The sequence below is a fragment of the Apteryx rowi genome, unplaced genomic scaffold, assembly GCF_003343035.1.
Source record: "Apteryx rowi isolate R43461 unplaced genomic scaffold, aptRow1 scaffold_5, whole genome shotgun sequence".
Classification (NCBI taxonomy): domain Eukaryota; kingdom Metazoa; phylum Chordata; class Aves; order Apterygiformes; family Apterygidae; genus Apteryx; species Apteryx rowi.
The window spans coordinates 1,846,401-1,874,138 of NW_020450760.1; the positions used below are offsets into that span (position 1 = coordinate 1,846,401).

At 36.6% G+C, this 27,738-nt stretch overlaps 1 protein-coding gene and 1 non-coding gene across 2 annotated transcripts; one reads left to right on the forward strand and one right to left on the reverse strand.

The window, feature by feature from the left end:
• Nucleotides 1-79: 79 nt before the first annotated feature.
• MOK (MOK protein kinase) lies at nt 80-27,656 on the forward strand. Its single transcript, XM_026079579.1, has 13 exons — nt 80-209; nt 959-1,142; nt 1,990-2,860; nt 8,018-8,132; nt 9,920-10,009; nt 11,706-11,776; nt 15,663-15,741; nt 16,249-16,297; nt 17,313-17,491; nt 19,872-19,973; nt 20,275-20,448; nt 20,678-20,789; nt 22,101-27,656. The coding sequence occupies exons 3-13, from the start codon at nt 2,728-2,730 to the stop codon at nt 22,179-22,181; spliced, it is 1,185 nt and encodes a 394-aa protein (XP_025935364.1). The 5' UTR covers nt 80-209; nt 959-1,142; nt 1,990-2,727; the 3' UTR covers nt 22,182-27,656.
• On the reverse strand, nt 826-899 carry TRNAI-AAU. Its single transcript has one exon. It is a non-coding gene; the product is annotated as a tRNA-Ile (tRNA).
• Nucleotides 27,657-27,738: the final 82 nt, after the last annotated feature.

The following is a 27,738-nucleotide window of genomic DNA, read 5'->3' on the forward strand; positions in this document are numbered from 1 at the left end:
GCCCCCAACCGCGCCGCGCCGCGCCGCGCCGCGCGTCACGGGGCGGGGCCGCCCGGCGGCGACGGGGGCCTCGCAGGGGCAAAAGGCCTCGGACGTGTGTCAGAGCGGGCGGCTCGCTCGTGGCACGTCGCCGTGCTGTGAAGTGCTTCGCTTGCCGTGTTTGCTTCCAGCCGTGTCTGGGGCTTCAGACGCCACGGGTCTGCCGAGCGGTATGAACTAGCTCAAGGGAATTAATATATGCCTGGTTTTCTACTTTTAAGGACTATATTCTCATTAGTTAGAGCAAAAATCCACTGTTTCAAACTTGGGAAGCGAGTATTTTACACTTACAAATAGCTTCTCAGCTTGATCCCAGTTCTGCTATGTTAAAAGCGAAGTATACAGCCTGCTGTTTGTCACTTTCCCTCCTATTCTTTGTCAATGGGGTTTTATATGGCCCCAGGGAATAAGACCGACAAGCATGTATCACGCGAGAGTGTTTCATACATGAACTGGAATCTATACAGAAGAAAATGTGGCTGAGCATGCGACCCGAGCATTTTTCACATACGCCGGCAGAGTAGTCCCATTCACAGAAATATTAGTATATATTTGCCTGAGTTCAGCCAACGTCCATAAGCCTTAAGGAGTGTCCGCTGTCATCAGCTCATCCTCAGTACCGCACTTGCTGAGGATGAGTTCTCTTGATGAGTGTCACGTCATCGTGTCGCCGCATCATTATACAATGATTTTATATATATATAAAATATATATATATTTTAAGTAGAAATGCACAATTAATTTAAGAGGGTTGTTGTGATGAAATACAGAAGGAAAAAAGCCGCTTGGCCCGTACGGGGATCGAACCCGCGACCTTGGCGTTATTAGCACCACGCTCTAACCAACTGAGCTAACCGGCCAACTGATATTCTTTCTTTTTTCCTTTCGGCACATATAACGACAAACAACATTCTACTAGTCCATCAAGTCAAGCCAGTGACAGAGACCAAGAGAAAGAGCGCGAGAGGAGGTTTCTTCTCCACCTGAAAGTACAGGACAAAGACACGGAGAAGTCGAAATGCGCATTTAACTGCTCTAACTAGACTAGATGAGAAAGTACTCAGCCTGCAGCGCCATACCTATTGAAATGCAGCATAAGCGAGGTAGCGATAACCATAGGACACATTCACTTCACCTCTATGTCACTAAGTTAATTATCCCAGAAGGTTTCTAGGATGTGATTCCAATTTCATTTAACTAAATAAAATATTTATTCTCGGCACTTATTAAACACATTTAATCCTCAAGCTCTTCAATGCACTGTTAAGATCTTGGCATTGAGAAATGATTCACCATTTTCACAGTATTTTAGGTATTGTATATGCATTTTAAAGTAAACTTTTTTCCTCACCTTTAAAGCTTACTTTAAATATATATATATAGTGCACATGTATTAAAATGCTTGAGGACCAAATGTTTTTAAAAAATTGCCATCACATGAGATTACCTATGTGCCATCAATAGGGGACAGCAAAAACCACTAGGGTCCAACACAGTAGCCTGTTAGAATGTTAAAATTTAATGTTACACATGAGAACAGTAACATGCAGAATATTTTAACAGGTATCAAAAACACAATGTGTAAAGTAACTGTAATGTTCTGTAAAACACTTTAGAAGCAATTGCAACAAGTGATTTCCTAGTTCAGGTCTGTGCAACTTTAAAAAAATGTTATATAAAAGTGAAATAGTATTAGCAAGAGGAAATGCAGGGCTATAGAACTTTGTACAGCCTATAAAAAAATCTACATAAGGAGCTGGAAATACTGAAAATTGTAATATGTGCTATTTTAGTGCTATTTTATCACCAGTCATGTGAGCCTCTAAGCTCACACACTTCTTAAACTCCCCTGGGATATATCTGGGATTTCAGAGTAACTGCAGATCTCTGTGGTATTTGCAGCTCCTTCTTTTGGCATCAGTAGTAATCTGTTTCTGTGTTGTATTTCAGGAATGTCCCTAAGGTGTTCTTCAAAACTCCTGCATCAAGGGATTTGATTGCACAAAGAGTATAGGTACTCAGCTTGGTAAATGCTGGATGTTTAAAGGGACATGATGCTATTAAGACCAATGGCACGTGCCTTTCAAGTGGTCTTTGTCCCAGCTGATCTGGGAGAAGCTTCCCTTTTCTACCAGTGTATTTTTAAGCAGTTGTTGGCAAAAAGGATTCTTCAGTTTTCAAACCAGAAGGTGAAATGGTTTTACAGCAACAGTAAAACTAACCATCCTGTTTTCACCGCGTAGATTTGGCAAAAGGCAAACACCATGAAGAGGGGAAAAAAGCCTTCTCCACAATTCATTTTTTCGGAGGCCAGAAGTTCACCGCAGCTGGGTGAGCAGAACTGAGTTAATACGGAGCGGGACACGCCTCCAAACCCTCGTCTCTCCATTTACTACTTTTGCAAGCTGGGAACTGGAAAGAAGGCATCCAGCGCACTCACCTAACGAAGTCAGAAATAAAGCTCGCATCACTTACGCCTGCAGTGGCTCATGGAAACCACTAGAGAGCAGGAGACCAGCAAAGAAAAACTTCAGCTTGTTTGAGCGTTGAACTTGGCCTGCCGGGCCTGAAGAGCGCCCATTCGCATCGGCAGCATTAGTAAAAACGACTGACACAAGCGAGGACTGGAAATGTTGCCTCCGCTTTTATGGCGCATTTATCAGCTCGAACCAAGGGCCGTGCAGATTAATGCCCTACAAACGTAAGGCTCAACACCCCCATCCCGGGGAAGAAAGGGCAGTCGAACGCACGGAGAAAACCCGCTCCGCAGAAACGACCGGAGCCGCGGGAAGATACGAGGGGTTGACGGGCCGTGACACAGGCAAGGCGAGCGCGCCGGCAAGGCACCCCGCTAACGGCCCCGCTGACTAACGGGCGCCCGCTGCGGCGCGAGCGGCGCTCCGGCGCCTGAGCATGCGCAGCTGGCGCCGGGAGGGAGGCGGGGGAGAGTGCGCATGCTCGGTGAGCAGCGCGCCTCTCGGGCGGGGCTGCGCTTGCGTGGCTACCCAGGCCCGCACTGCGCGTGCGCTGCCGCCCCGCGCGTCCCGGCCGTTGCCCCGCGCCTNGCGCGTCCCGGCCGTTGCCCCGCGCCTGCGCGGGGCGCGAGGGGCGGGGCGGGGCCCTCGGGCGGGGAGCCGGAGCCTGCGCGGTTGCCAGGGCGACGGGAATACAACATGGCGGGCTGAGGGCTCGGCTGGGAAGTGCTCGGCGTTCGGGAGAGGCTCGGCTGCTTTCTCGCCCGCCCCGAGAGACCTGCAGGCGAGCGGAGGATGAACAGTAAGGGGGGCGGGGGAGACAGCGGGCTCTGCTCGGGGGGTGCTGTGGGCAGAGGGTCCCTCCTGAGAGGGGTCGGGGGGGCCGGCGCCCCTGAGGAGGCTGGCGGCGCACGGCGAGCCTGGCCGGGAGGGCCGCGGCCCTGGGCTGTTCTCCGTCTGTGTGCCCGGTCCTGGTCCTCGGCAGCTTGCTAATAAATTTTTCTCCCGTTCCCGTGAAGTAGTAGCTTGTTTGTCTTCTGGTTGCTCCAGCTACTTGATCAGAAATCCCTAAGTTTTCTCATTCTTCATTTGATTTGCAAGCCTTTCCTTCCACTACTTACTGTCCTCTTCCACATGTTTCATATCACAGTCTATATGTTTGGCATATTTTATTGAATGAACAATCTATGTGCTATGGCCACATCAACATGTCCAGGTGAACCTGAACTTCTTGTTTGCTCTCTTAATTTTTTTTGTTTTTCCTCTCTTCTCACATGTATCTATGATATATGTAAATGCCATGGCTTTTTCTTCCTTGACACATTGGCATCTTCACAACAAAATGTCTGCTTTAGGTTTTTATCATTATCCCATTTTGATATTTGCAGAACTTTTTCTGATATTTTTGCATTCAGTTCTTTAATTCCAAATTATGAATTTTCTGTGCTCTCTAGGTAAAGTAATATGGGTCCAATCTTTGAGCTCCATCCCTTGACCATAATTTTCATTTTATATTGTTCTTAATTTTCTTGGTCCCGTAGTCTCTTTCACATTAAACTGTACTTTTGAATGATTACCTTTCTGTCCTTCTCATGGCCACTTTTGTGGTGTTAGACTAGTTTGAATTGCTACAACTTATTCTTTTTACAGGTAACCAGCCATGTCTTTTGTACTCATCTTGTCGATTTCTATGGAATTTTATTCCATTTCCCTAACCTTTCTATGCCTTTCCTCTAGCTATTCTAAGCCTGAACATCTGTGTATACTGAAAACAAGGGGAAGGAGGGGAGAGGATTGGTAGTAAGATAGGTATCTAGCTTGTTATAGGTGCCATGAGAGAACTACTAACTGGGGATTAGACTTTATTCTTTAGTATTATATGCAAGTGCGATTAAGACACTTCCATTTCTTCCTCAGAAGTTTCACTCTTGAAATGTTCATAGCATTTTTAAAACTTCTGTCATTCTTCACCTGAGATTATCACAAGTTCAGGTATAAACTGACTGGTAATTAGTTTTGTTTTGTAGATGTAGTAAGCTTCATAGCTTAAAATTGAAATGTTTTAACCTAATTTTTCTCTTTCAGTGTTTGCTTGAAGTTGGTAGAACTTTTGTGTTTGTCACTGAGTCACTTTTGAAGAACAAGCTATGTGGTGCTGAAGTGGGTTTTTAAGTATCTCCAAAAACTCTTTGCTTGTGAATGCAAATTCAAAATTTGACTTAAATTGTTAATACACTCCAAGCTTAAATTTTATTTCTCTTTATTCTATATAAACTCTTACACTATTATTCTTAGAATATCTGAGTTCCTTTCAATATTGCAGTAAGCAGTAACTAACCTTAACATGTTCATTCTCTCATTTTCTCCCTAGGAGAAAAGGTGTCTCATCTGCAGTGGCCTGTCATGTTTTGTTGAGAGTTTAAATGTTGATTTTATGCCTCAAAGAGAAGTTTCAAATAATGCAATTTTCATTCCTGATTCTGCACTTCACTGAATCAATTGATATTATTTGTGTCTTTGCTGTTTTTCTTTCTGCTGGTGGAGAGGATAGCTATCTCTTAAGTGTTTGTTGCCAGGTTAAAGCCTCAGGTGTTTGCTATATGTGTATTTGTGTGTGTGTGTGTATGACTAGCTTACTTTTGTGAAAATTAAGATAATATACCATACACTGTGTTTACATGGAAAAAAATCTTAGTACTGTAAGAATGTTTTAAAGTGAATAAAGAGCTAACTCTTCTTATGCTACTAGAACTCTTCAGTTAAAAAATAAAATAAAATCAAATGCTTGTGAGCCCTCCACTGTAATGTGGACTTCTCTTTAGGGGGAAAAAAATAAATGTATAGGAGAAAATACAAGCAAGAAATTAAATAAACATATCCTATCTGATTTCTATTTATATATTTTTGATACTTTAAATAAATTTATAAAATAATGCTTTACCTGTGTTTTTTTGCCTAAGTACTTTGAATCTTTAACACATAAGGCTGAAATACCCTAGAAATTCATATTTTGTTTTCAGTTAATCTAATTTTAATTTTTTATGCCAGAGAATCAATTACTTGCATTTAAGAATAATATATATGGCATTGCCATTTATTAGAACCGAATAGGTCAGGAAATAGCTAGGTTTTTGTAGCTGCCTTGGGTATTTTTGCCACAGAGACTGGCTCTGACATTGTGTGAACGTACAGCATAGTCAATGTGTATGTGACTGATTGGAAAATATCAGTTGCTACCAAAAAAAATCTGTTGCCAATTTTTCTTTAGAGTTCTGTAAGAGAGGGATTTAAGTATTTTTAATTTATGATCTCCAGCTTATATCTAGCTATTTAAATGGAAAATTAAAGTGGAGGAGGTGTAGAGGAAACAGTGCAAAGTGTGATCTTGCCAGCAAAGCATGTTACTTGCTCAGTAATGTTGCTTAGTGATCATTAAAGGTTAGGGATCACCTTGCTTGCACCATTAATTGACCAGATTTATCAAGTAACAGCCACCAGAATTAAAGAATATCATGGTCTCTTCCCTATTTTGGAGTCTCTTTGACAGGTATTACCTCATTTACCATAATGATTTTCAAATTCTGTTTCTACTTTTAAAATAGTTCTGTATGTAAATTCTCTTTATAGAGAGCATTAGACAGTGTCATTGTTTATAAATTGCTCTGTTTTTCCTATTTTTCTAATTTAGATGGCCCAGTTTGTCAGTTTAAGGAAAAAAGGGAAAGCATGTATAGGAAATGAAAAGGATATTTGAATTTCTGGAGAGAGCTAGCTTTTAAAGAAAGTCTGGGAGACAGAAATGTTTCCAACAGAGGAACAGCATGATGGATGATGATTAGAAAGAACCTTAGCAGCAGATGATAAAAATGACAAGAGCAAAGGACAGTTCTCTCTGAGGTGTCGCTACTATATTGGAGAAAGGGGGATTTTTATGGGAAAAATTTTTAGTAACTAAAACAAACAACAGGTAAGCATTTGATCACAAGGAAAGGGAGGACTTTTTTTGTAACAAGGAATGAATATGAAGGTTGGGGAGGAGAAAAGAGATAAAGACAAGCAAGTTGATTGCTAGTTGAAAGACATAATTAGACTGTTCCTGCCTAAGTAACTTTTCTCTCTGCAAAATCTCTTGGCTACAGAAAAGGCAGGCTTTCTCCACTCTGAGGCTGTATTTATACTTGTAAATTAAACACATCTGGAAATGTTCCTGGACACAGAGACCAACTGACATGAAGCGGCCCAACACCTATGCTAGTAAATTCTCTTATCCTCCAAAAAAAGGCAATAGGACACAAACTGTACTTGAGGAATGACCTTAGGAAGTTCTGACTCCTTACACCAGGCTAGGGAGGTGCTTAGGAGAGTGGTGGGTGGCATGGGCCAAATCCATGCCAGGGAGTGTTGTCACAGTAACTAATACATACAATTGCATTTCACTGAATTTACTGCTACCAGGTAGCCCAAGACTCCTACAGTCATTCTGACTCCTGTAAAAGGTTGAATAAGAGGTTTCCTACTCTGCCTCCCCCAAGATGACTGTTTTTGGATCTCTTTCTTGAATAATAAGAGGTTGTCAAAAGCAGCAGTAGCATAAAGCTAACCAGAATTGGTTTTTCCTCAGATGAAATTACTGGAAGAATTATCAAGGATAGAATCCATAGGTACTAAAAATAAAGGGAAAGGGGAGGACAACGTGGGTGAAGGATCCAGTCCGTGGGATTGGTAAGGCAACAGTTAATCACAAACCTGAAATAGAATAAAGGAGGAAAGAAAAGGAACATCAGTTCTGAAAGAAGTCAAGAAAAGACTCAAGAATTAATTTAAATAAAGCTTTCTTTATAACCCTTAGACTATCTGCTTCATCTCTTAAAATTCTGTGAAACTAGAACTTACTGACTTTCACATCCTTGTTTCTGGTATTTCATGCACTTCAATATTAAAGCCAAGGTTTTTTGGTTTTGTTTTTTGGTTTTTTTTTCCCCCAGTTGAAAACCCATATCTGAATTTAATATGGGAATAATTCTTTTTAATCACTAACTGCTGTGCTAAAAACCACGCTGGAAAAAATACCAAGATACACTTGCTTTTTCAAAATAATTGTATGCATTCAGTACAAGGCAAATAGAAAGTATTCTTGGTGAAAGAAACAAAGACTAAACTTAGTTATGAGTTGCTAATGTGTCACAGCAGAAAAAAAGGATGTTATTTCAGTGCTGTCTCTAGAGGCATCATGTCTCTGAGCCCAGAGGTAGTAGTTTATTCTCCAAGATTGGATTACTGTATTTTACCTTCAGTAGTATGGATTGCCATAATGTGGGCAGCAAAATTCCATTTGCTCTTATTCACTTTATTTTCTCTCAAATAACTGATGTGTTAACCAAAAAGCTATTTTTTTAGAAATATGCCAGGAGTCAGAATTTAACAAATCAGTTATGGATCGATATGCAGTGTTTATAAAAAATTGTATGTTAAATATACTGAAACACCATATTTTTGTTTTTTAGAATATAGACCAGTTGGTAAGATAGGAGAGGGAACATTTTCTGATGTTCTGAAGATGCTGAGTATTAGGGATGGAAAATACTATGCATGTAAACACATGAAACAACATTTTGAAAGGTATGCATAATTAATCATACTGTTACTGATAATCTTATTTAAATTCAGTGGGGAAATGTGAAATTAAGACTAAATAAAGGTTTCTGAATATACGAGTATTAAAAAGGTTTGCATAAAGTATGGAAAGAGATAATGGAGGGACTTCCTATTTGGCTTTGTGATTATTTCAGTGAGTATTTGAATTGGTGTCACCCACTCTAGTAAATGCTGCCTGGCCACTGGGCCAAGTGTGAAATGAGAGGAATGAGGGCTAGATAGTTTATTTCTTCCTTTCCACATGCACTGAATATGCTCATGTTGTTTTCTTCCTGCTGTACATAATAGCAGGAGGAAATGTTTAAATGCCCCCCCACTGATGTTTTTTTCAGTTTCAAGTTTTAATGTGAGTCAAAAACACCACATTTATCCTTAGTCCATTTATAGTATTAGTTCTGCCTTCTACTTGCATTTATATTTGATTACGTCCATCAGCAAGACACTACATAGTCACAAAATAGGTACTTTTTATCAGTTAGAAAAATAGATGAGAAGGGGAATGTGGAATTGGAGACTTACATTGGACATTCTCCAAAAGATTAATCACCAAACACTGCCTTTTGGGTTAGTGACTTTGTATTTTTAGGTAAATATATTAATTTCATATTGATGTCAGTGGGAGTAACACATTTGTAAGTAAGAAGTGAAATTGGACCTTTTGCTCTTAGGTGAGATTCCATAATGTAACTCAGAGCTTCAGAAACTAAGGAAAATGGAGGTTTGAAAAAATTACTGTAAGTAAAAAACAAACCCAAATATCTTCAAGGAATGTGACGTCTAATTCTCTGCTGTATGGTAGAAAACTCTTGGTCCATTTATACATTATCTCCTACTGACCAAATTTGTCCAATTTATGGTCAAAAATGTATTTCCAGTAACTGCTTAACTACATCAAGGGCAGATGGTATACAATTCAGTGGTAGGGCATAAGAAGCGCTCATTTCTTTTCATGTAGCATAGTTAAAATGTCTTTTAGGCTTTTAACCCTTTGATAAATTGACTGACATTCTTTTGGTGAAATGCTATATTTTAGCAAGAGATAATAGTGTTTTAAATAGAACTTAGCAGTACAAGATATTTATCTTAGTTTCAAACTGGAAAATAAAGATTTGGTGTTTTGGCTAGCTTTAAGTCAGACTGAAAGGGCATGCATGTCTTGTTCTGATCTACTAATAGTGTGCAAAACTATTTATACTCCCCAGAGTTTCTGTAGCATATAATTTTGTTGTTTATTAACATCTAGAAGGGCAACATAGTATTTAAACTGAGAAGCTGAACAGTGTCTATTTTTCACATAAAAGGTTAACATTAAAACTTAATTTTAAATGTTATGTTTTGGCAAGGCTAGACTGTCAGCATCATGCTGAGCAATAGTTGGTATATATGCTAAACCAGCTAGAATCAACTGTATTATGAGACACAAAATTCCTCCCCAGCTATCTACTTGGGATGGTAACTGATCTCTGGAGCATATCAACAATATATTGCTACTTACCTTGTCTAGGTAAGCCCAGCTACTCTGGACTGCAAAAAGGAATAAAGCCAGAGTCCTAACCATTCTCCAGACTATGGATTTGTTCTATAAAAAAACTAAGCAGGAAAACAATTTATCTGATCCTTTATTTGAGAGTTCAGGCAGAGACTACAATGGAGGGGGTTCTGGCAGTCTTATGGCAGGGAAGAAACAGTGTAAGTCAGTCCCTGATTGCATGTCAGTCTTCCACTTGTTTTTGTCTTTAATTCAACTTTAGTATTGAACAAGTGAATAATCTGAGAGAAATACAAGCACTAAGGCGGCTGAATCCACATCCTAATATCCTTATGTTACATGAAGTTGTTTTGTAAGTATGGTGTATTCATTTCCTTTCTCCTAATTCCTTTATTTCTACTATTTCTAGTAACTTTTGAGTCTAGAGACAACCTGTGGGAATTTAACCAGCTTTTTATTCCAACAGAAAGAAAAAGCAGCAGGTTTGTCAAATTCACAAGTCTTCATCCTTTTTTTGTTAAACAGATTTGATGTAGTTCTCACTTGTTCTGACTCTTTTGCAGCAATCTGAAAAATACTTCAACATCAGTATTAAAATGACAGACTAGGGATATTTTAACCATAGCTAAACTTCATATCATAATATATAATACTTGCTGGTAATTTGAACCTATGTCTCCCATATCCAAAACATGCTTTAACTATCAGACTGTTGAATAGCCTGTTTTGGAGAAGGAGCAGAAATAAGGCAGATAAATGTACACATCCATCGGCTCACAACTTCATGTCTCCTAGAGACTGCATTTTGTTTAGGCGTGCTCAGAGCTTATCTGCTGGACCAGGCTCTGTACTTCCAGGAATGTGCTTTGATTTGTCAGTTTGAACTAGGGTTCCAGGCAAACTATTCAGCAGCATCATTTTGTAGCTACCCTTACAGGTACCCCTTTGCAAATGATAGAAGCTTAGATAGCTGAATTAGGCAGCAGCTGAGCTATGAATTTGAATAGAGATCAGTCAGTGGTGAAGTTGGGTTTCTTCTTGCCTCGTTAGGCACTTAAGTGTCTTTGGAGGACATGTTCTGTCTCACAAAGAAATTGGGTTTTACAACAGCGTTTACTCCATTACTGTGAGTTATACTTCATCACTATGCAAGAACAGACTTGTAGTTCATTATTCAAATACATAACACAACTTGTTGACTGCTTTAAAATATTTTTTTTCCTTGCTTTTCAAGTTGTCTTACTCCACTGCTCAAGCCTCTGGTACTGTACTGTTATTGACAGATCCGTTTCCCACAAATATATGGAAAGCTGGTAATCGCGTCAGCAGCTTAGCTTTCTGCAATTCTCAGATTCAGCTGCCGTGTTGTTAACTAAGCGTGATCCAGATGGCCAGCCAGCTCTCCTAGCTCTTTCACAGTCTGTCTATAAACTGGATTGCAGATTGTACCCTCAACCTTTTGCCCTCTGGGTTAATGGAACATTGCAGAGGGGATGTACTTTAATGTAATTATCCTCTCATAAGTAAAGCTAAAGAGCAGAAGACATCTGCCTCTGCCAGGCTGTGAAATGGAAAATAGTGTCAGATGTAGTATCATATCGTGATAATACTTTAAACTGCTATTGTCAACAAAATGTAGAGTCCAATCAGATACTCATTTTCATGCAACAGAACAGTTTTGGTGACTTAACTAGTAAGTATTTTCATACATGGCATAATGGCTTTCCTATCTTTTATTGTAAGATTGTATCAGTTAATTTACTGGAAATTTCTTGATATTAAACAGAATGGTGTACCCAGAAAACATGCATTCAGTTAGGTTCACGGAGTAAATCAGTTAACTTTTGCAATGGACACTTTGGATAGTATAAACTAAACCTATGATACTTCAGACCTTACGCTGAAAAACTTCTATGAGGAAAATAACAATTAAAAATGAAAATACCTGGGTTTAATATTAACTAAACTAAGTACTTTTTTCTATGCTGTGTATAAATCAACGTGTAAATTTTATTTCTAGCTTAAAGTCTCCTTATTTGTTTCTTCAGCGATAAAAAAGCTGGCTCCCTTTCACTGATATGTGAACTTATGGACATGAATATGTATGAGCTGATAAGAGGTATGTAGCATATGCTTAAGAAACATACAGACCCTCCTTGTGAAGATCACAAAGTGGAATTAATTTTTTTCACTTGGCTGTTCACAGTTACGTATTATGAAATGTACAGCAAAAATTTCTGCTGTACTGCTTTACACGTTATTTATTTCCAGTGCAATATACCCCATTTTTTAAAGCATGGATGCATGCAGAAGGTTTCTAATGAGTCAGGGCAATGGCCATTTATTTCTACAGTCAAACCTGACATGAAAACAAGGGAACAACCCTGATTACAAAACACAGTGTTTGCTTTATATAACAAGGAATAACAGAACTTAAACAGGTTGCTTGTTAGGTCAGGACTGTAACAAAGCAACAAGAATATTATTCCCATTTGTTTGAAAGATTACCAAATCAATGAAGAATAATAATTTTCAATTTTTACATCTAGTACCTTTTATCAAATTTTTGCTATAAAATCACATTGCTCCCTGAAACTTCCTATATTTAAAAATTTTGGAGCTGTTTGTCAAAGCAGATCAGAGACCATAAAGCTTGAGGAAGAGTTACTGCAAAAAAGTTTAGAACAAAAACTAATTTAAAATCAAGTCTTATATAGACACCAAATGAATTGGATATAGCAAAGGAAAAGGCACTTAATTTAGTATTACAAGAGGATATTTTTGTTGAATTTGTAATGCCTTAACAGTTGGAGACTCATTTAAATAACTCTACACACATCTGGCACCCAGTGTAACAGTTTAGGTAAAAGACTTGCTCCCAAATATTCCATTAGTGAGATTGTGTATTCAGATCTCTAGCAAAGGAAATAACCCTGTTCCTGATGTAGATAGAAATTTGAGATTAAAATACAGTTGTTCTGACTCTGCTCGTTGTCACAGAAGTAGTCATGGATATTTGCTGTTTTTAATAAGGCATTTTATTGTACCAGGATAAACTTGTGATATTAAGGCTGAGTAAGTAGTAGAATATAGGAAGGAACCCTCATAGACAGTGAGTTAGTCTAGTGCATTAAAAACAATCCTGCATCTTCTCTTTCCAGGAAAAATACTGTATTTCAGTTATAAAAATCAAAATGTTTAGGTTTATACTTTAACTGACCTTTTCTTCCCAGAGTATTTGCTTTTATTTGGTGCTCATTTTTCAGTATTTCTCTCATTCTTTTCATGTGAAAAGCCTACAGTATTAAGCAGTGTATGGAAATAAGTCTAATAGTTTCAGCAGTATGTTCTGCTCTATTTTTTAACTTTAGAATAAAAAGATAGATAGATTTTTTTATCAAATTTAAGGTTTCTGTAGGAAGATATTTGTCCTGCAACTTTTTTTTTTTTTTTTAAGTTATTTCATGGTGAATCAGTTCAAAATGAAGTCTTGGTGAAATTCTGATATGAAATGGTACAGTTAAGAGTTATCTAAACGTTAGTTTAAGTGTACCTAAACTTCTGTAGATTGTCAGTTTGTTCTTCTTTACAGGCTGCATTTTATTTGGACTGTGTTTCCCATGATATACTGTTGCTTTCACCCTGCATGAGGTGATAGCGTGCGGGGTGAGGGTTGTTGTCAAACCAGAGTAAAATGAGAAAAGGAACAACAGATTCCTGTGGAGATTCTGATTACAATGAAAGTAAATATACAGATGAACAAGCAAATTAAAACTAAGTATTTTGACGTTTTTGAGTATTAAAATGTTTCAGTTGAATGTGTCAAGCGTTTAACATTTTAGAATTGATGCATTTTTCAGAAATTCATTTATGAGTTTCAAGGTGGACATAAGTGTCAACACCAGTTTGTTATGGGGCAGAACTACTGGGTTTGTTTCTTTTTCTCTCCCAAACAGCTCTTTGTGGCTTACTGCAAAGCCAATCCATCAATCATGTGTCAGTCATTTTAAATAATAAATATCTGACAAAAATTCCAAGTATGTAATTAAATTGAAAATTAAAGTTAATTTTGAGCCGTAACACTTATTGATTGGGGATATCTGGATAATAATCACAAGTAGAAGGAGCTCCTTTGTAATTTTCAGTATTATGATTTGAAGGAATACATTGCTAATATGTAGAACTAAACTGTGTATATTATAGATGATCTGTCAGAAAACTGTTTTCTGAGTGTATAAAAGTACTTCTATTTCAGACAATTTGTAGACTTGTATACTCCTACACTATATAGTAATGCTAACACTTGTCATTTTCCAAATATTATGAACCTTGAAAATTTTTAATAGAAAAGTTATAAAAAGTTTACATAAAGTTTATAAAGTTATATAAAAGTTTATAAAAGTTTAATATAGGTGCAGAACAACTATAAAAAGCTTTGAGTCAGAAAAATTTCAAGCAAGCATGATTTGTACAAAATTTTGCAATGAAAAAAAGCATAGATAGACTGAGAATGAATTTCTAATTTAACAAGGTGTATGGAGACATTTTTGTAATTAGAAAGACAGTTCGCTGTAATGTTACTAATCAGAAAAGTTGATCATTTTGGCTTTTTCCTTAATTCCATTGACAAATTCATGTTATTTCAATCAAGGCTATTTGTCTTTACACAAAGTCATAATTCTCTTGCTATTAATTTATAGTGATATCACAAGTAATTTAATAACTAGAAACCAGTCTTGCCTTTTGTTTAATCAAGAACAGTCTTGTCACTTAAAGCAATGAAAAAATAAGGCTCAGAGAGAGGTGGAGAAGATGCCTTAAACAAAAATGATTGCAGCCACAAGTGCTGCCGCCTTGTGATTTGCTTCTTAATTACTTCCAGATAAGGTTTCTCTAATGATATATCTGAAAGTAGAAGAGCATGTACTCCACATTTTACTAGTGACCTGTAAAGAGAAAACAATTAAGCATGTCTTTTATTATGAAGCCCTGGTTTTGAGATACTGATAATAATCAGAGTTGGTTTGAATAGAGCAATTTTATCTAAATTTTATCTTTTCTATTATAAATAAAAATCCTGTTGTGGAAAACACCATTTACAATCCCTAATGTGAATGGTACTCTGTTTCAAGTGCTTTTTTATCTAATCCTGCTCAGTGGATTATGGTGACTGACTGGAGGAGCGCTGTAATCAGGAACACAAGTCCCGCTGCCTGCTAGGACTTGAATTCTCAGTGAGTTAGTGTTCTGATAATCTCCCTCCTCTTCTCCAGCCAATTACTCATACTATTGTCATCATGCAGATCACTGCTTGCTTTGTTTTTTTCAAAAATTTGATCATTTCTGCCTCTGTTGATGACATTGCAGCATTATATAAAGGCATTACAGCAAGATTAAAAGGCCTCTGGAGCCTATGAAAGAAAAAAACTGAGTAGTTATTGAATGGTTTTGAAAAGTAGATTAATTTCATAACTGTTATTATTGCACAGCTGCAATAGCAAGCTAAACTACATGGGTTGACCTGTAATTTGCAAGTCAAATGAGAATCACAGTCATTTAAACATTGCGCTAAGTTGAAATGATTGATATGAGTCTTGAACCTTAAGGACAGTTACTTTGTTTAGAAAGGAAAATAGACATTTAGAAATGAAATATTCCAGTTCTATTAGACTTTGGATAAACAGGTACTGCAAATTACTATAATAAAACTTAATTGTCTGAAGCAGTGTCCTTTCCCAAGTCTCTTAAAAACATGCAGTAAAAGCTAAGGAAGTTTATAGACCATTGAATTGGCAATTGTGTTAGCTGAACTATTCTGGGGTATACTGAAATTTAAATTTTGTCCTAATTTGAGTGGAAATTTGATTACAAAGCTAGCTATAAATGACAGAAATAGTATAACTGGAAAAGGTAGTATCAATGTATTATTGGAAGCTAAAGAGGAACTTTTGTTGTATTCTGTTGTTTGCAAAAAGGGACTTGTACAACTTGAAATTTAATTCTAGGAAGGAGAAAGCCATTACCTGAAAAAAAAATAATAAACTACATGTACCAGTTATGCAAATCTCTTGATCACATACACAGGTAAGAGACCTGGTTCAGCAACAGCTTTGCAGTAGATTTATCATGCATTTATTTCAGGGTCCTCTCTAAGCAGAGACATACAGTTGTCCAGGCAGCAGACTGCTGCAAGGTGGAAAAAAAGCCCTTGCCCAGATGCTGCTTTGCCTACCACAGAGCCCCGGAAGGCAAGCTGGCAGCGGACACTGCAGCCAGCACCCCAAAGGAGGCAGCTGTAGTAGCTGCTGCAGTAAGTGCTGCTGGGAAGGGGTGGCACTTCCAAGCCTTCTGCAGCCCTGGTGAGAACAAGAGCAGAAAGCCTGACCCTTTCTTCTGGCACTTGCTCTTCTTCCATTACCCTTCCTTTGCTGTAGCTGCAGCTGTTGTCCGACCTTGGTGGCAAAATTCAGTTTTTACTGTGCTGTCAATAACTCTGACAGAAGATTTTTTTTTTCTACAAATAATTAGAAGCACTGAGAATGTTTATCCTTTCACTGAACTCTTCTCTTTGGTGTGTTTATATTGGTACAGAAATGGAATATTTCACAGAGATGTGAAACCAGAAAACATATTAATAAAGGTAACTAATCTTGTGTGAGAATATTTAACTGAAAGTGAAGTATATCAGTATTTTTTTGTCTACTCTGAGAACATAATGCATCTTCATGAATAAACAGGCAGTTTAAAATATGTATATATATATTTATATACACACACACTCACACACACTTGCCTCTGTTATCTTATTCCTGGTATAGAGGAATGAACAAGCAAGGTTGTTATTGGCTAAAATGAATCAGTTGCATTATAGCTAGCCTGTGTTCACCACAGTCTAAAAACCTGTTCTTTATCATGTATGAATATGTATTTTCCTTTCTGTGTTATCCTAAAAACAAGCGATAGGGCTCAATTCTGCATCTCTTTCTTTCTCCATTTAATTTCTAAGGTTAGGGGAAGTTATTCATACAAAAGAGAGCAGAAGACATTAGTTTTCAAATGATTGCTTCATTGAAATCTATTTTCCTGATAGTTTCAGAGCTATTTTGCTAATGTTTGAAGAGTGAGTATTTCAAAATTCAGTTTATAAGATTTTATTTTCTGCAGATAGATTTTTCTTATAAATCGTAGATGTGTACAGGAGAAACCTTTGTGAAGAGAAGCCAAACACCCCTATTATATCAAGCTAAGCACAGTTAACTCAAAGAAAATATCTTAATCCAGATGTTCTATTTAGCAGTCTTCCCTTCAGTAGTTGTCCATATGTTTTACAATTAACTCTTAGCTCTGGTTCTTAATGATGTATAGAAAGCTATTTGTGCATATTATGGGACACATCTCTTCAAGCTTTGGAGCTGCTCACTATTTAAATGCAGTTTCACTGCTATAATATTACCATAATGAAACATCTGCTATAAGGGAAGTATTTTTTATTGTTTATTGTTATGTCTATATAGTCCCCTGGGGTTTCTGAAAGTTTATTCTTACAGTAATTTATGATTACCTTTATGATGACTACTTCACACATTTAAGGAAATTCTTTGCTTGAATATTTCAGTGTTTTCTAATTTGTCAAAATATGTTATTTATTTTTGCAGCAGAGTACCCTCAAGTTAGGAGACTTTGGATCTTGCAGGAGTATATATTCTAAGCAGCCATATACAGAATATATATCCACACGCTGGTACCGAGCACCTGAGTGCTTACTTACAGATGGCTACTATAGTTACAAAATGGATATGTGGAGTGCTGGCTGTGTTTTCTATGAAATCACAAGGTACAGTGTTAAGTGGAGGGTCTTGCTTATTATTAATCAGGAAAATCATATAAGCGGCACATGGTATGAATACTGTGATCTTTGTTTCTATGGTTTTGTGGAAGTTTCTTGTCTGATTAGTCTGCAAGGTTCATGAAGCGATAATCCTGTCTTGTCTGGTACTTGCTTCAGTTTATGGCAGGTTAATAATAAAGCAGTAGAATGTTCAAGAGAAAATAGTATCAACAATGCAATATTTACAGGGACAATAACTGTTTGAACAGTTTTTCACTGGCTTCATATTTAAGCTTGATAAAAATGTCTTTCCTCTACGTTATCTCTGAATTTGTAGAATAGGACTCACTTCCTGTCATGAGCGTGGCTAACCATCCTTGGTCTTGTTAATATACCTGATGATATTTTTTCCTCTTTCATTGACTTACTCTTCTGCAACAACAGAGGAGACTAGAGAAGACCATCTCTGTGACTTACTAGTATGGTTTATAAAATGGTTTGTTCAAGACACTTGTTCTCTTACCTTATGTCCTGGAATACTTTGAAGCTGGGTTCTAATCAAGAAAGAGTTCAGCAAAACCTGAAGTAAAGTCCTTTAAGATTTTCAAAGACGTAAAAACTGTAACTCAAAAAGGAAATTGTATTTGGTCTTCAAGAAAAAAGGAAAAAATAACCACTGTGAGCATTTCTTCAACATCTTTGTGCCCTAGCAACAGCAGCAGTTCTTCTCTGCTCTCCTCCCACACTGCTGCCTCTGATATGCAACCAGAAGTGGTAACATTTGCTTTGCTTCTATCCTCCTCCTCCACATGGCAAGTGCAGCTGCTGCCATCACCATCACATTAAATGACAACTCGTATGCTTTGGCTGCTAACTTGTAGAAACAGTTTTACATTGGTCAGAAAACTGTTAACAGAAAAATCTCAAATGTGGCAGTTATCTTGCAAAGTAGCTTTAAAAAATGCCGTGTCTTTCCATTGCAATCAGAATCAGGTGGACTTTGAAGTTTTGCAAGAAAATTACATGCTGCAAACTTAGTTTTGTGGGGAAAAAAAACTTAAATACATTTCCTCATAGTTTTAGCATAACCTAACAAATTTCAGTCTTTGCAACCACTGCACGCTTTCAGTGACATGATAGATGTATTCAGGATTGGTTATAGGGAAGAGAAATGAGGGATGTTTATTGGAAATAACTAAATAAAAAAAGATACAGCTTTGCTAAGGTAAAGGAAGTTATGGACAGGTTTTTGGTTTTCTTCAGTGTATCTTGTCATTTTTGCTGTTGAACATCTAAGTAAGCCTTTAAACTTTAGATCACATTTTAAGAATGTTTTTTAATCTTTTACTCAGCCATACTTACCTTTCAAACATTGGTCCTCCCTCTTTATGTTCCTTATCAGTCTGGATTCCTGGATTTTACTTTTTTGTGATTGCACAGTTGTCTTTCCGTAAATTACAGCTTTACATTTAGAGAGAACACATTTGTTGTAGAACACAGAAGCCATTCCCAACTGCTTCTGTCTCAAGAGATATAGCTGCACAATATCAATCAGACCTCTTGTCTCTCCTTCCTCCTCTCAGAGCTTTGTGAAGACGTGCAGAGAAGTGTGCAGCCAGCCATTTGACTGAATTTGCAAACAGTTAAAAGAAGTTTCCCTTCCACAAGGAGGGCTGAATGTTTTGCTTTCAAGAATCAATTGGTGCTACCGAAGAAGTGTTTCTTCAATTATATGTCAAAGGAAACACTTGATACAATATCTCATTTAGGGACTTTGCTAGTATGGAAAAAGGCAACATATACAAGGAAAAAAAATAGTGTACCTAACTTAAGTCAGATCACTGTATTGATAAAAAAAATTTTCAATGACCTTATGCAAGTTTTATATTACCTGAGGGTTAAGCTCAGGAGTGCGGTTCAAATTACCATCTTTGCAGTATTGTTGCTCACAAAGACGATTGTGTTAAGAGTGGAACTTTTCTTATAAATATACATTTATATGTGCATATACAGCAAGAGGGACTGCTTGTTTCTGCTGTCTTAAAAGGAGGAAAACATGTCTCCTGGGATCTGCTGCTTCACTAGAAGAAAGCATAATCCCATGTCCATCACTTTTCAAGCAGGAGAGATGTTCTCTTTACATATTTTACCCCAAAACTGTGAGGACAGGGTAACTACAGATTTCTTTTTAACCCAATTTGCCCTTTCTGTCCAAAAACACAATTGCATTAATCTGCTGCTCACGTTATCTTTCAGTTGTTGGCTGGTATTAAACTGTCTACAAATGAGCAATCCTAAATCTTACCTTCCTCTTGCCATAGTGGCAGCTATGCCACTTAAACTAGTTCAGTTGTGTGTTCTATAGCGCTAATATCTCTTCTTGCAGTTTACAGCCTCTCTTTCCTGGATCTAATGAACTGGACCAAATATCAAAAATCCATGACGTTATAGGTACTCCTGCTAACAAAACTCTCAATAAATTCAAGCAGTAAGTATGGACTCCCATAGTTATTCATCTCAATTTTTACATATCCACAGTACAACTCTAATGGCTTTCCTAAAGAGGAAATCTGAGCTACATGAATTTCACCTGGCATTTTAATTCCATACTATACTTAAGGCCAGTGATATAAATTGATAGGGAAGAAAATATTTTTTTCCCCAAGTATTACTTACTTTTCCCTAGTAAGCAATTACCTACATCAGATTAGAATAACTCTTTTTAGTAAGATATAAATTCTTTCTGAATATTCATGAATAACTCTTTGTTCTCAACTTGCTTAACACAGGTCAAGAATTGTAAGTTTTGATTTCCCCTTTAAAAAAGGAACAGGAATACCTCCTCTTGTGCACAATTTGTCTCCCAAAGGCTTCTCTCTCCTGTATGCAATGATAAAATATGATCCTGATGAGAGAATTGCTGCCCATCAAGCATTACAGCATCCTTATTTTCAAGAACTCTGGCAAGTGATTTCAAAGTTCAATCTTGAAAATTAAAATTAAAAAGTGTGTGTGAGGGGGAAATGTTGTGTATTTATTATTTAAAGTAGACTGAAGTGAAGCTTACTTGGCTTGCAATGAAATTTCAGTCAACATATTTCTTTGCATTATTCTACCCGAGTCCTAACTTCACCTAAAACAGAATTGATGTGTTGTGTTTTGTTTTGTTTTGCTTTTTTCTAAAAATTTTAGGGCAGCCGATAAGCAAGCTTTGGCCATGCACAAAAAAGTAAGATTACTAGGAAATACTGCAGGGCGAGAACCTCTGCATTTGTGGCAAATTCCAAAGGAAAGGCAAAGACAGGTAATATTTAAATGGAAAAATGGTCAACCCATTTAGAGAAAGTAAGTAGTGACTGAGCTTGTTAGCTACAAACAAATGTTTTACTTGAGCTGATTAACTGGTTTTATTCAGTCTGCCTAGACACTGATCTTTATTGGGTCTGATGCAGCACCCCCCACACACTCACACACATTAGCTCTGAAACACAAGAGTTAGAATTTAAAAGCTGTGATACTACATAATCCTTTCAGTAGATAGTTTTAACAGTTGCTATTAGTCAGAGTCAGTTCCACAGTTCTTAAGATATCATCCTCCTCTTTCTCCTTCATCTACCCTTGAGGTTTAAAAAAAAAGGGGGGAGGGCGGTTACAGATGAAGTTCTAGCAGAGACAGAAAATATGGGGTTTTCTGTTTTTTTTTTTTTTTTTTCAGGTCTTCACACTACACTTTGAAGAAATAAGTCTGGGGTTGAGTTTATTTGTTTGGTTTTTAGCTAGTTATCCTGTACTAAGATGATAGCCAGGAAAAAAACTGAACTTATATTTGACACTTGAAATGAGCAAATTAAAATTTGATTAAAAATTTTGGCCAACTAAAATTTTGTTTATATTTGAGCTACAAGAAAAATTCTCAACATATGCACTCTTAGAGTCCCCTGTATCTTCAAGATGAGATAACATTTAGTACTTGAAAAACTCTCAAACAGCTTTTTCACAAAAACAAATCACAGTAGCAAAAAAATTCCAAGTGTTTTTCTGTCATGCAATTAACCTTGAAAGCGTGAACTCCTCTCCTGGAGGAGCAGTCGCTTCTTTCACCAATTAATTATGGAGTTCACCAACATAAGCTTTGTAAGAAGTTACTTAAGAAAAAATTGCAAAAAACATCCAGTGGGATAGTAATTTTTTTGAATTAGTTGAAGTAGTATTTAGCCGGGTTGGGTTTTTTCCTGATTTGTTAGATTTTTCTCTTTTTTTTTGGGGGGGGGGGRGGGGAGAATTTTATTCTTTAAGATGTTCTCAAAAAGCAATTGAATAGTATTTATTTTAAAAGCATTCTCTTAGGAAAGCCCAGGAAAAAACAAAATGACACTCTAGACTTCCCTGTGCAGATTTGCCAAAATTAAATCTTTCTGGAGCAGCCAAACTGACTTCCTATCCTACTCCCACATTGCATTCAATTTTTACTGCACCTACAAAAAGTGAGGAAACCCCTGTTACAATCTGTTAAATTTATTGGATCAAATAATGATGTACAGACTCTTAACTTACTCATTAACAGTAAAATATGTTTTACAGAATATATTTAAAACTTCTATTGTTTCCTCAACAGTCTGAGAAACAGAAGGAACTTAAGTCTTCTCTGAAACATTCCCACTTACCTGCTATAGAACGAAGAGGAGGAGGTTACTGACCACCTTGTCGAGTATGTGGAGCATGAGGAAAAGCAGGAGTATGCAGTGACACAGACCCAACCATGCTTTCATTGTTAGAGGTCCAACAAGAACAGTGCCTTATTTTGTGTTACTCTGATAATTCATAGGAAAAATCCACAAGGTTATGAAGGTCTAGAATTACCTAGAATTCTGGTATTCTATTCCTGAAGACTAGCAATATTTAATTAAAGCATTGTTTTGGCAGAGCTCAGAATGCACTTTATATTGAGCTAATTTTTCCTATTAGAACCTGATGGAGGAAGGGTTTGATTAAAAATAACACAAAAGGATTCTTTGAGCTTGAGTATTAGAAATGGAATGTTGTATACAAAATGTAAGTTTTCATATTATAAATGACTAGCTTGACCTGTCATTTTGTATATTTTCTCAGATGTAAAAAAGTCTTATTTTTCAGTCAGCTCTGGAAAGCATTTAGCTCCTGGATTTAATAGCTTCAGCCTCAAGTTTTACTGAGAACTTGCAGATTATGCAGTCATTTGAGACACTTCATTTTGATGGAGTTAATGTTGTAACTTTTGGATATTTTTATATAAATATCTACTAGATAAAAAGATAAAGTAACATTTTTATCTGATTCAAAAGCAAATCGACTTTAGTCATAGTTCTCTTTAAGCCATTGTTCTTAATACTAATCAAATTTTAAGAGCAACTGATATTGCAGCTAGTTGCTGTAAAGTAGTAAAGAAATACTTTTTCACATTTCAGAAATTTTGCACATAGCAAATCATTGCATTGATTGATCATCAATAACAATTTAATATAATGTTACTGTTTGTTAGTGCTGTAAAGGGCAAGAGTCAAAAGCAGTATTTTTATTGTACTTGAAAAAAGCCTAAGTAGTTATTGGAATTTAAAACTGCTGAAACACCCTAAAAAATTATAGTAATTACATTTGGTGATCTGTTACAAAACAGTTCTGCCATTAAAAAAAAAAAAAAAAAAGATTTTGTGCAAGCCATACTTAACTAGGGCTTGAAAAATCTTCTGTCAACCAGGACACATTCGAGATGGTTTTTGCAAAGAACTGTTTTGAAATTCTAAATTTATTAATTCTAAAAGTTATTCTGCTCATAATTGGGACATTACCAGCTATTTCACCTACCTTCCTGAACCAGTAATCAAAGACCCCTGGGACTTCAGCTGCTGTTCAGAAATTTTCCGCACAACAACAAAAAAAACGAAAACAGAAAAACAAACGCTACCTGATCAGTAACATCCCTCAGCAATAAGGAATGTCCCATGGCTTCTTTGGAAATGTAGAAGAGTAAGTATGTACTTTTTTGCTCTGTCAACCCAAGTCAAAGGAACAGTGACACCAAAATCTAGCAATTCCATTATAAAAAGCCCATCAACTTAGGTAGAGTCAGGTAGTCTAGACTTGTGACTATCACTGCTACACTACTCCCCATCCTTTATATTTTTTTTACCCTTTTCCCCTTTGATTATGAGACAGTGAGTGATACATTTTCAGGTTTTCTATGTTTTGTAGACATCAGGGTCTTATAGTTTAGTTTTTGACTATTCAGACTTCCATGATAGATTTAACTGCAAGCAGCTCTTGTGTGTTGGGAGTTTTTTGGGGTGTGGGAAGAGAAGGAAGGTGAGGGGCATGTTGTATTATGAATCACTGCCACTCATGATAAGGCAATATTAAAAGAGAAGTGAGAGGCAGCAAACAAGGTACTAGATTACATTTTAGAAAAAATACTTGGTTACTAAGATAATCATCAATTTGAGATTGTAGATTTTCAGTGTGGGGCAAGGGCAGAAGCTCATGATACTGAAGTTCTTTATAAAACCTTTTGAGATCTACTGCTTAAAAGCACTAGGTCTAGTGTTTATCTGAAGTGTTTTGAAGAAGGTATTATTTTCATATACTGAGGATCAATGTGACAACAACATGACAGTTCTCTACAGACGAAAGCATTATTGTGATTTTCCAAAATGTGTGTGAAAGCCACCAGAAGGACTTTTCCAATACAGCATTAAATTAGACAATTTGAAGTAAGCATTATACTTAAAATAAATAAATAAATAAATAAATCAAGGAGCACTGCTAGCTTAAAACTGCAAATCCAACCGAGCGGCACTCATGTTTTCAGTGTTTGAAAGTGCTAATTAATCAAATACATAATTAAGTTGAGTCTTAATGGAGGAAATGTTCTATGGCAGTAGGTGGAGACCTTATAAAGAAGAAGGGAAAACTAAAAATAAAATGTTTATACAGGTTTCTGTCAGCTGCAAAGCAGCATAACATTGAGTAAAAGCTTAACGTGTAACAGTAAACTGCTATTTCCAATTTTAATGAAACTCATACTGAATAAAGGTCATCTTTCCTCCAGTTCTATGCAGAAAATATATCCCTGACTATGGTATTTCAAAGTGCATCGAGGGGTATGTTATGGCAAAGTGACTGAGTTTGAATTCTCTGTTGCAGTTAAGCATCTCCTCACTTCAGTCTTGCTTTCATTTCAGCAGCTCCTACCACTCAAACAGAATGGTCAGGGAGCCTGAACAATAATAAGACAAGCCAATATTTGTTTGAATATCTAGCATACATTTATATAAAACAATGCAAGTATGTTGTTAAGCATAGGAAATGGAATTAAGGACTGCAGGTCTACAGGCAACATAGTGCAGCAGTAATGCCCAAATTCTTACCTTTAGAAGTCCGTGAAAGAGATGCCCTGAGCTTATCCAGTGTTTTTTGGGTTTTGTTTTTTTCTAGAAGACAGCGGCAAGTTGTTTGGTATTATAAATTTCAATTGAGCATGGTATACAGCAGTAAAATTGATGGTCTAAAAGTAGGTAACTTATTTTATCTGAGAGATCTTGGTCTCCACAATTATGAAGGTCTTATCAGCGGTTGAAGGAATCAAATTTACTAGTAGTCTCCACATTCTTAAAAACCAAACCAAAACAAAGAAGCTGCCACCTACTGATGATTCAGACTCAGCACTCTTCTTATCTAGGATAATACAGTAGGCTGAGGCTTACATTAACAGGAGCATATTCTTGATGGATATATGTTAATTATACTCGTAGCATCTCATAACCCCTTCTGGAAACTTTTACTCAAACCACAAATGCTGAAGAGTTCAAATATTTTAATTCAACAATCAAATAAAAAAAAGTCATTACAGAATTCCCTCAAATCCTGTGTGAACAGGATATTTTCCTGTCTTCAAAAGTGTTATTGCAAATGCTTCCCTGATTAACAGCAGGTAGGTAATTACTTTATTCATACAACAGAAGAGGGTTGAGGTTCTTTTTTTTTTTTTTGTCCTTCACCTTATTCAGGGACATGATTTGGAAAAAAAAAGTGAAATCAGAAATCTTAACTTTAAGAGAAAAGGATATCAGAATTGTATTTTGTAAATCACCAATTCTCTCTCATACTTTCGTATTTGTGCTTGTCAGGCTGTTAATGAAAACAGCAATCTCGCCTTCTGCAGATCACTTTTGCTATAAAAAATGGGTATTTCAAGTGAAGGACCACATTGGAATATTTTCTTCATTTATTTTAAGCTTTCAGGTGGAACTTACATTTTTGCACATACAGTGCTTCACAGGTATTTATTTCATAACAAGTTCTTTTGCTATTACTCTTCTGGAGCCCACTTAGACTTCTCTGGCTGTTGGATTAATAGGCAAACTGAGTTTTGCCACTTGCTTTATAGTTAAAATACATTTAATTTTAAACTATTTATTGGCAACTACTGTTATTACCCTCATTTGTCTAGCTAAAATTTTGTATTGCACTCATTTTTCCTATCATGTGACTAAAATATTAAATATATATATATACATACATATATAAAAGCTGCAGGTATAGCAGAATGCTAACTTCTTTCCAGATAAAAGTTACTAGTATCCCTCTTCTTCCTAAAAGCAATTTTTTTCCCTATGGAAAACAGGTTGGGGTGGGCAGTTCAAGCTTCTAACCGATTACCAGCTAGTACAGAAGAAATATTATTTCCAAGAAGTTAAAACAAAAAACACTCCTTGTACACTATTCAACTATGATCTTACAGCAGAGGTATGTACTCTGCAAACTGATATGCCAGTGAAAGCATTCACTGCTACCATATGCCAACAGCTGCTATTATTGCTCCACTGTTGGATACTACTGTCTTTCAGTACTGTTTTTGCATTTTTTCCAGCTTTAGGGGAAAAGTCTTTCAAAGCTTATCCTCACACCTTTTGTAAACTGGCCCTTTTTGACTCAGACCATATGGATCACTCATCTATGGGACACTTTACAGGGAGGTAACTACACTAGTTTTCAGTGATGAGGTTTACATGTATTTTAACAGTGAAACTCAATCTGTTAATAAAACACAACTTCTGAACGATAACGCTGCTTAGTTTCAGTATTTTTCCCATTCCCCCTAGTTTAGAAGAATGGAAGTAGATAAGAGACATGTAAAGTACAGTTTCATCTTTAATGAAGTTGACAGTCAAAATGCCAGCTTAAAAATGTATCTGGCAGTTTTCTATAGGCTAACTGCATTTAAAAAGTATAAGTACAATTTACAATTTAGCTACAACTAGCTACCTGCAGCTGTTTCTCCCCAAATTTTCATTTTTGTATGAAAAATATTAATGTCTCAATGCCTTTAAAATTTCTAAAGCTTACTTGCAATTAAAAACAAAACAAAACAAAAAAAACCCCAACCCTTCTACCCAACTTTAAGTTGTTTGAGATCAGGAAAGGAAGTTTTAATAACATATGCCCCTGAGGTTCAGTATTTGCAAACTCTCAGGAAAGTTCCACGTTCTCAAGCTAGTAGCCCGAGTTCTGCGCTGCCTCCCTAATGCCAAAGCCTAACTGCCTAATTGCCAGTGTTCCTACATAGGATAAAGGGAAAGATATGATTGATACCTCTATCTTCTGTCATTCCGCGTTCTGACATAGGGCAACATCTACTTTGTTTTCTCATCTTTGCAGGAAATACTAAAAACAATTTAGATGTTCTGGTGCTAGCTGATTAAAAATAATGTATGTTCAGACAAGCAGTATTAAACTGTACAAATACATAAATAAGTCCATCTCTGTAATACTTATCAATTTTAAAGTGCTGAATTATAAACAAAATATCTGATTTAAGACAAACAACTTGTCTCAGAGCAGAGTCTACTCCAATGTGTTAATTTTATACAGCCAAGTCAGAAGATGTGTATATATACTGTTGTTTTATCTTTCACCTCTAAACACAGTATTATGTGTATGTATGCACAGTAAACAGTATTATGCAACTGCAAAATCCTTACCCCACAAAATTGTCTGCAAGACTTCCTCTGGATGATGTATATAGAGATAAACCATTAAAAATGAAAACAGAACAATATTGTTTCATTTTCCTAATCAAAATTAAACTATATTAAATATGAAGCAATGTTCCAGGTAAGAGGTTTGAAAAGGAATTTGTTCTACAAAGTTTAGATTATATTTCTGTACCAAACATTTAATTCAACAAAGGATTGATTACATCAAAAATGATCAAATTTGAA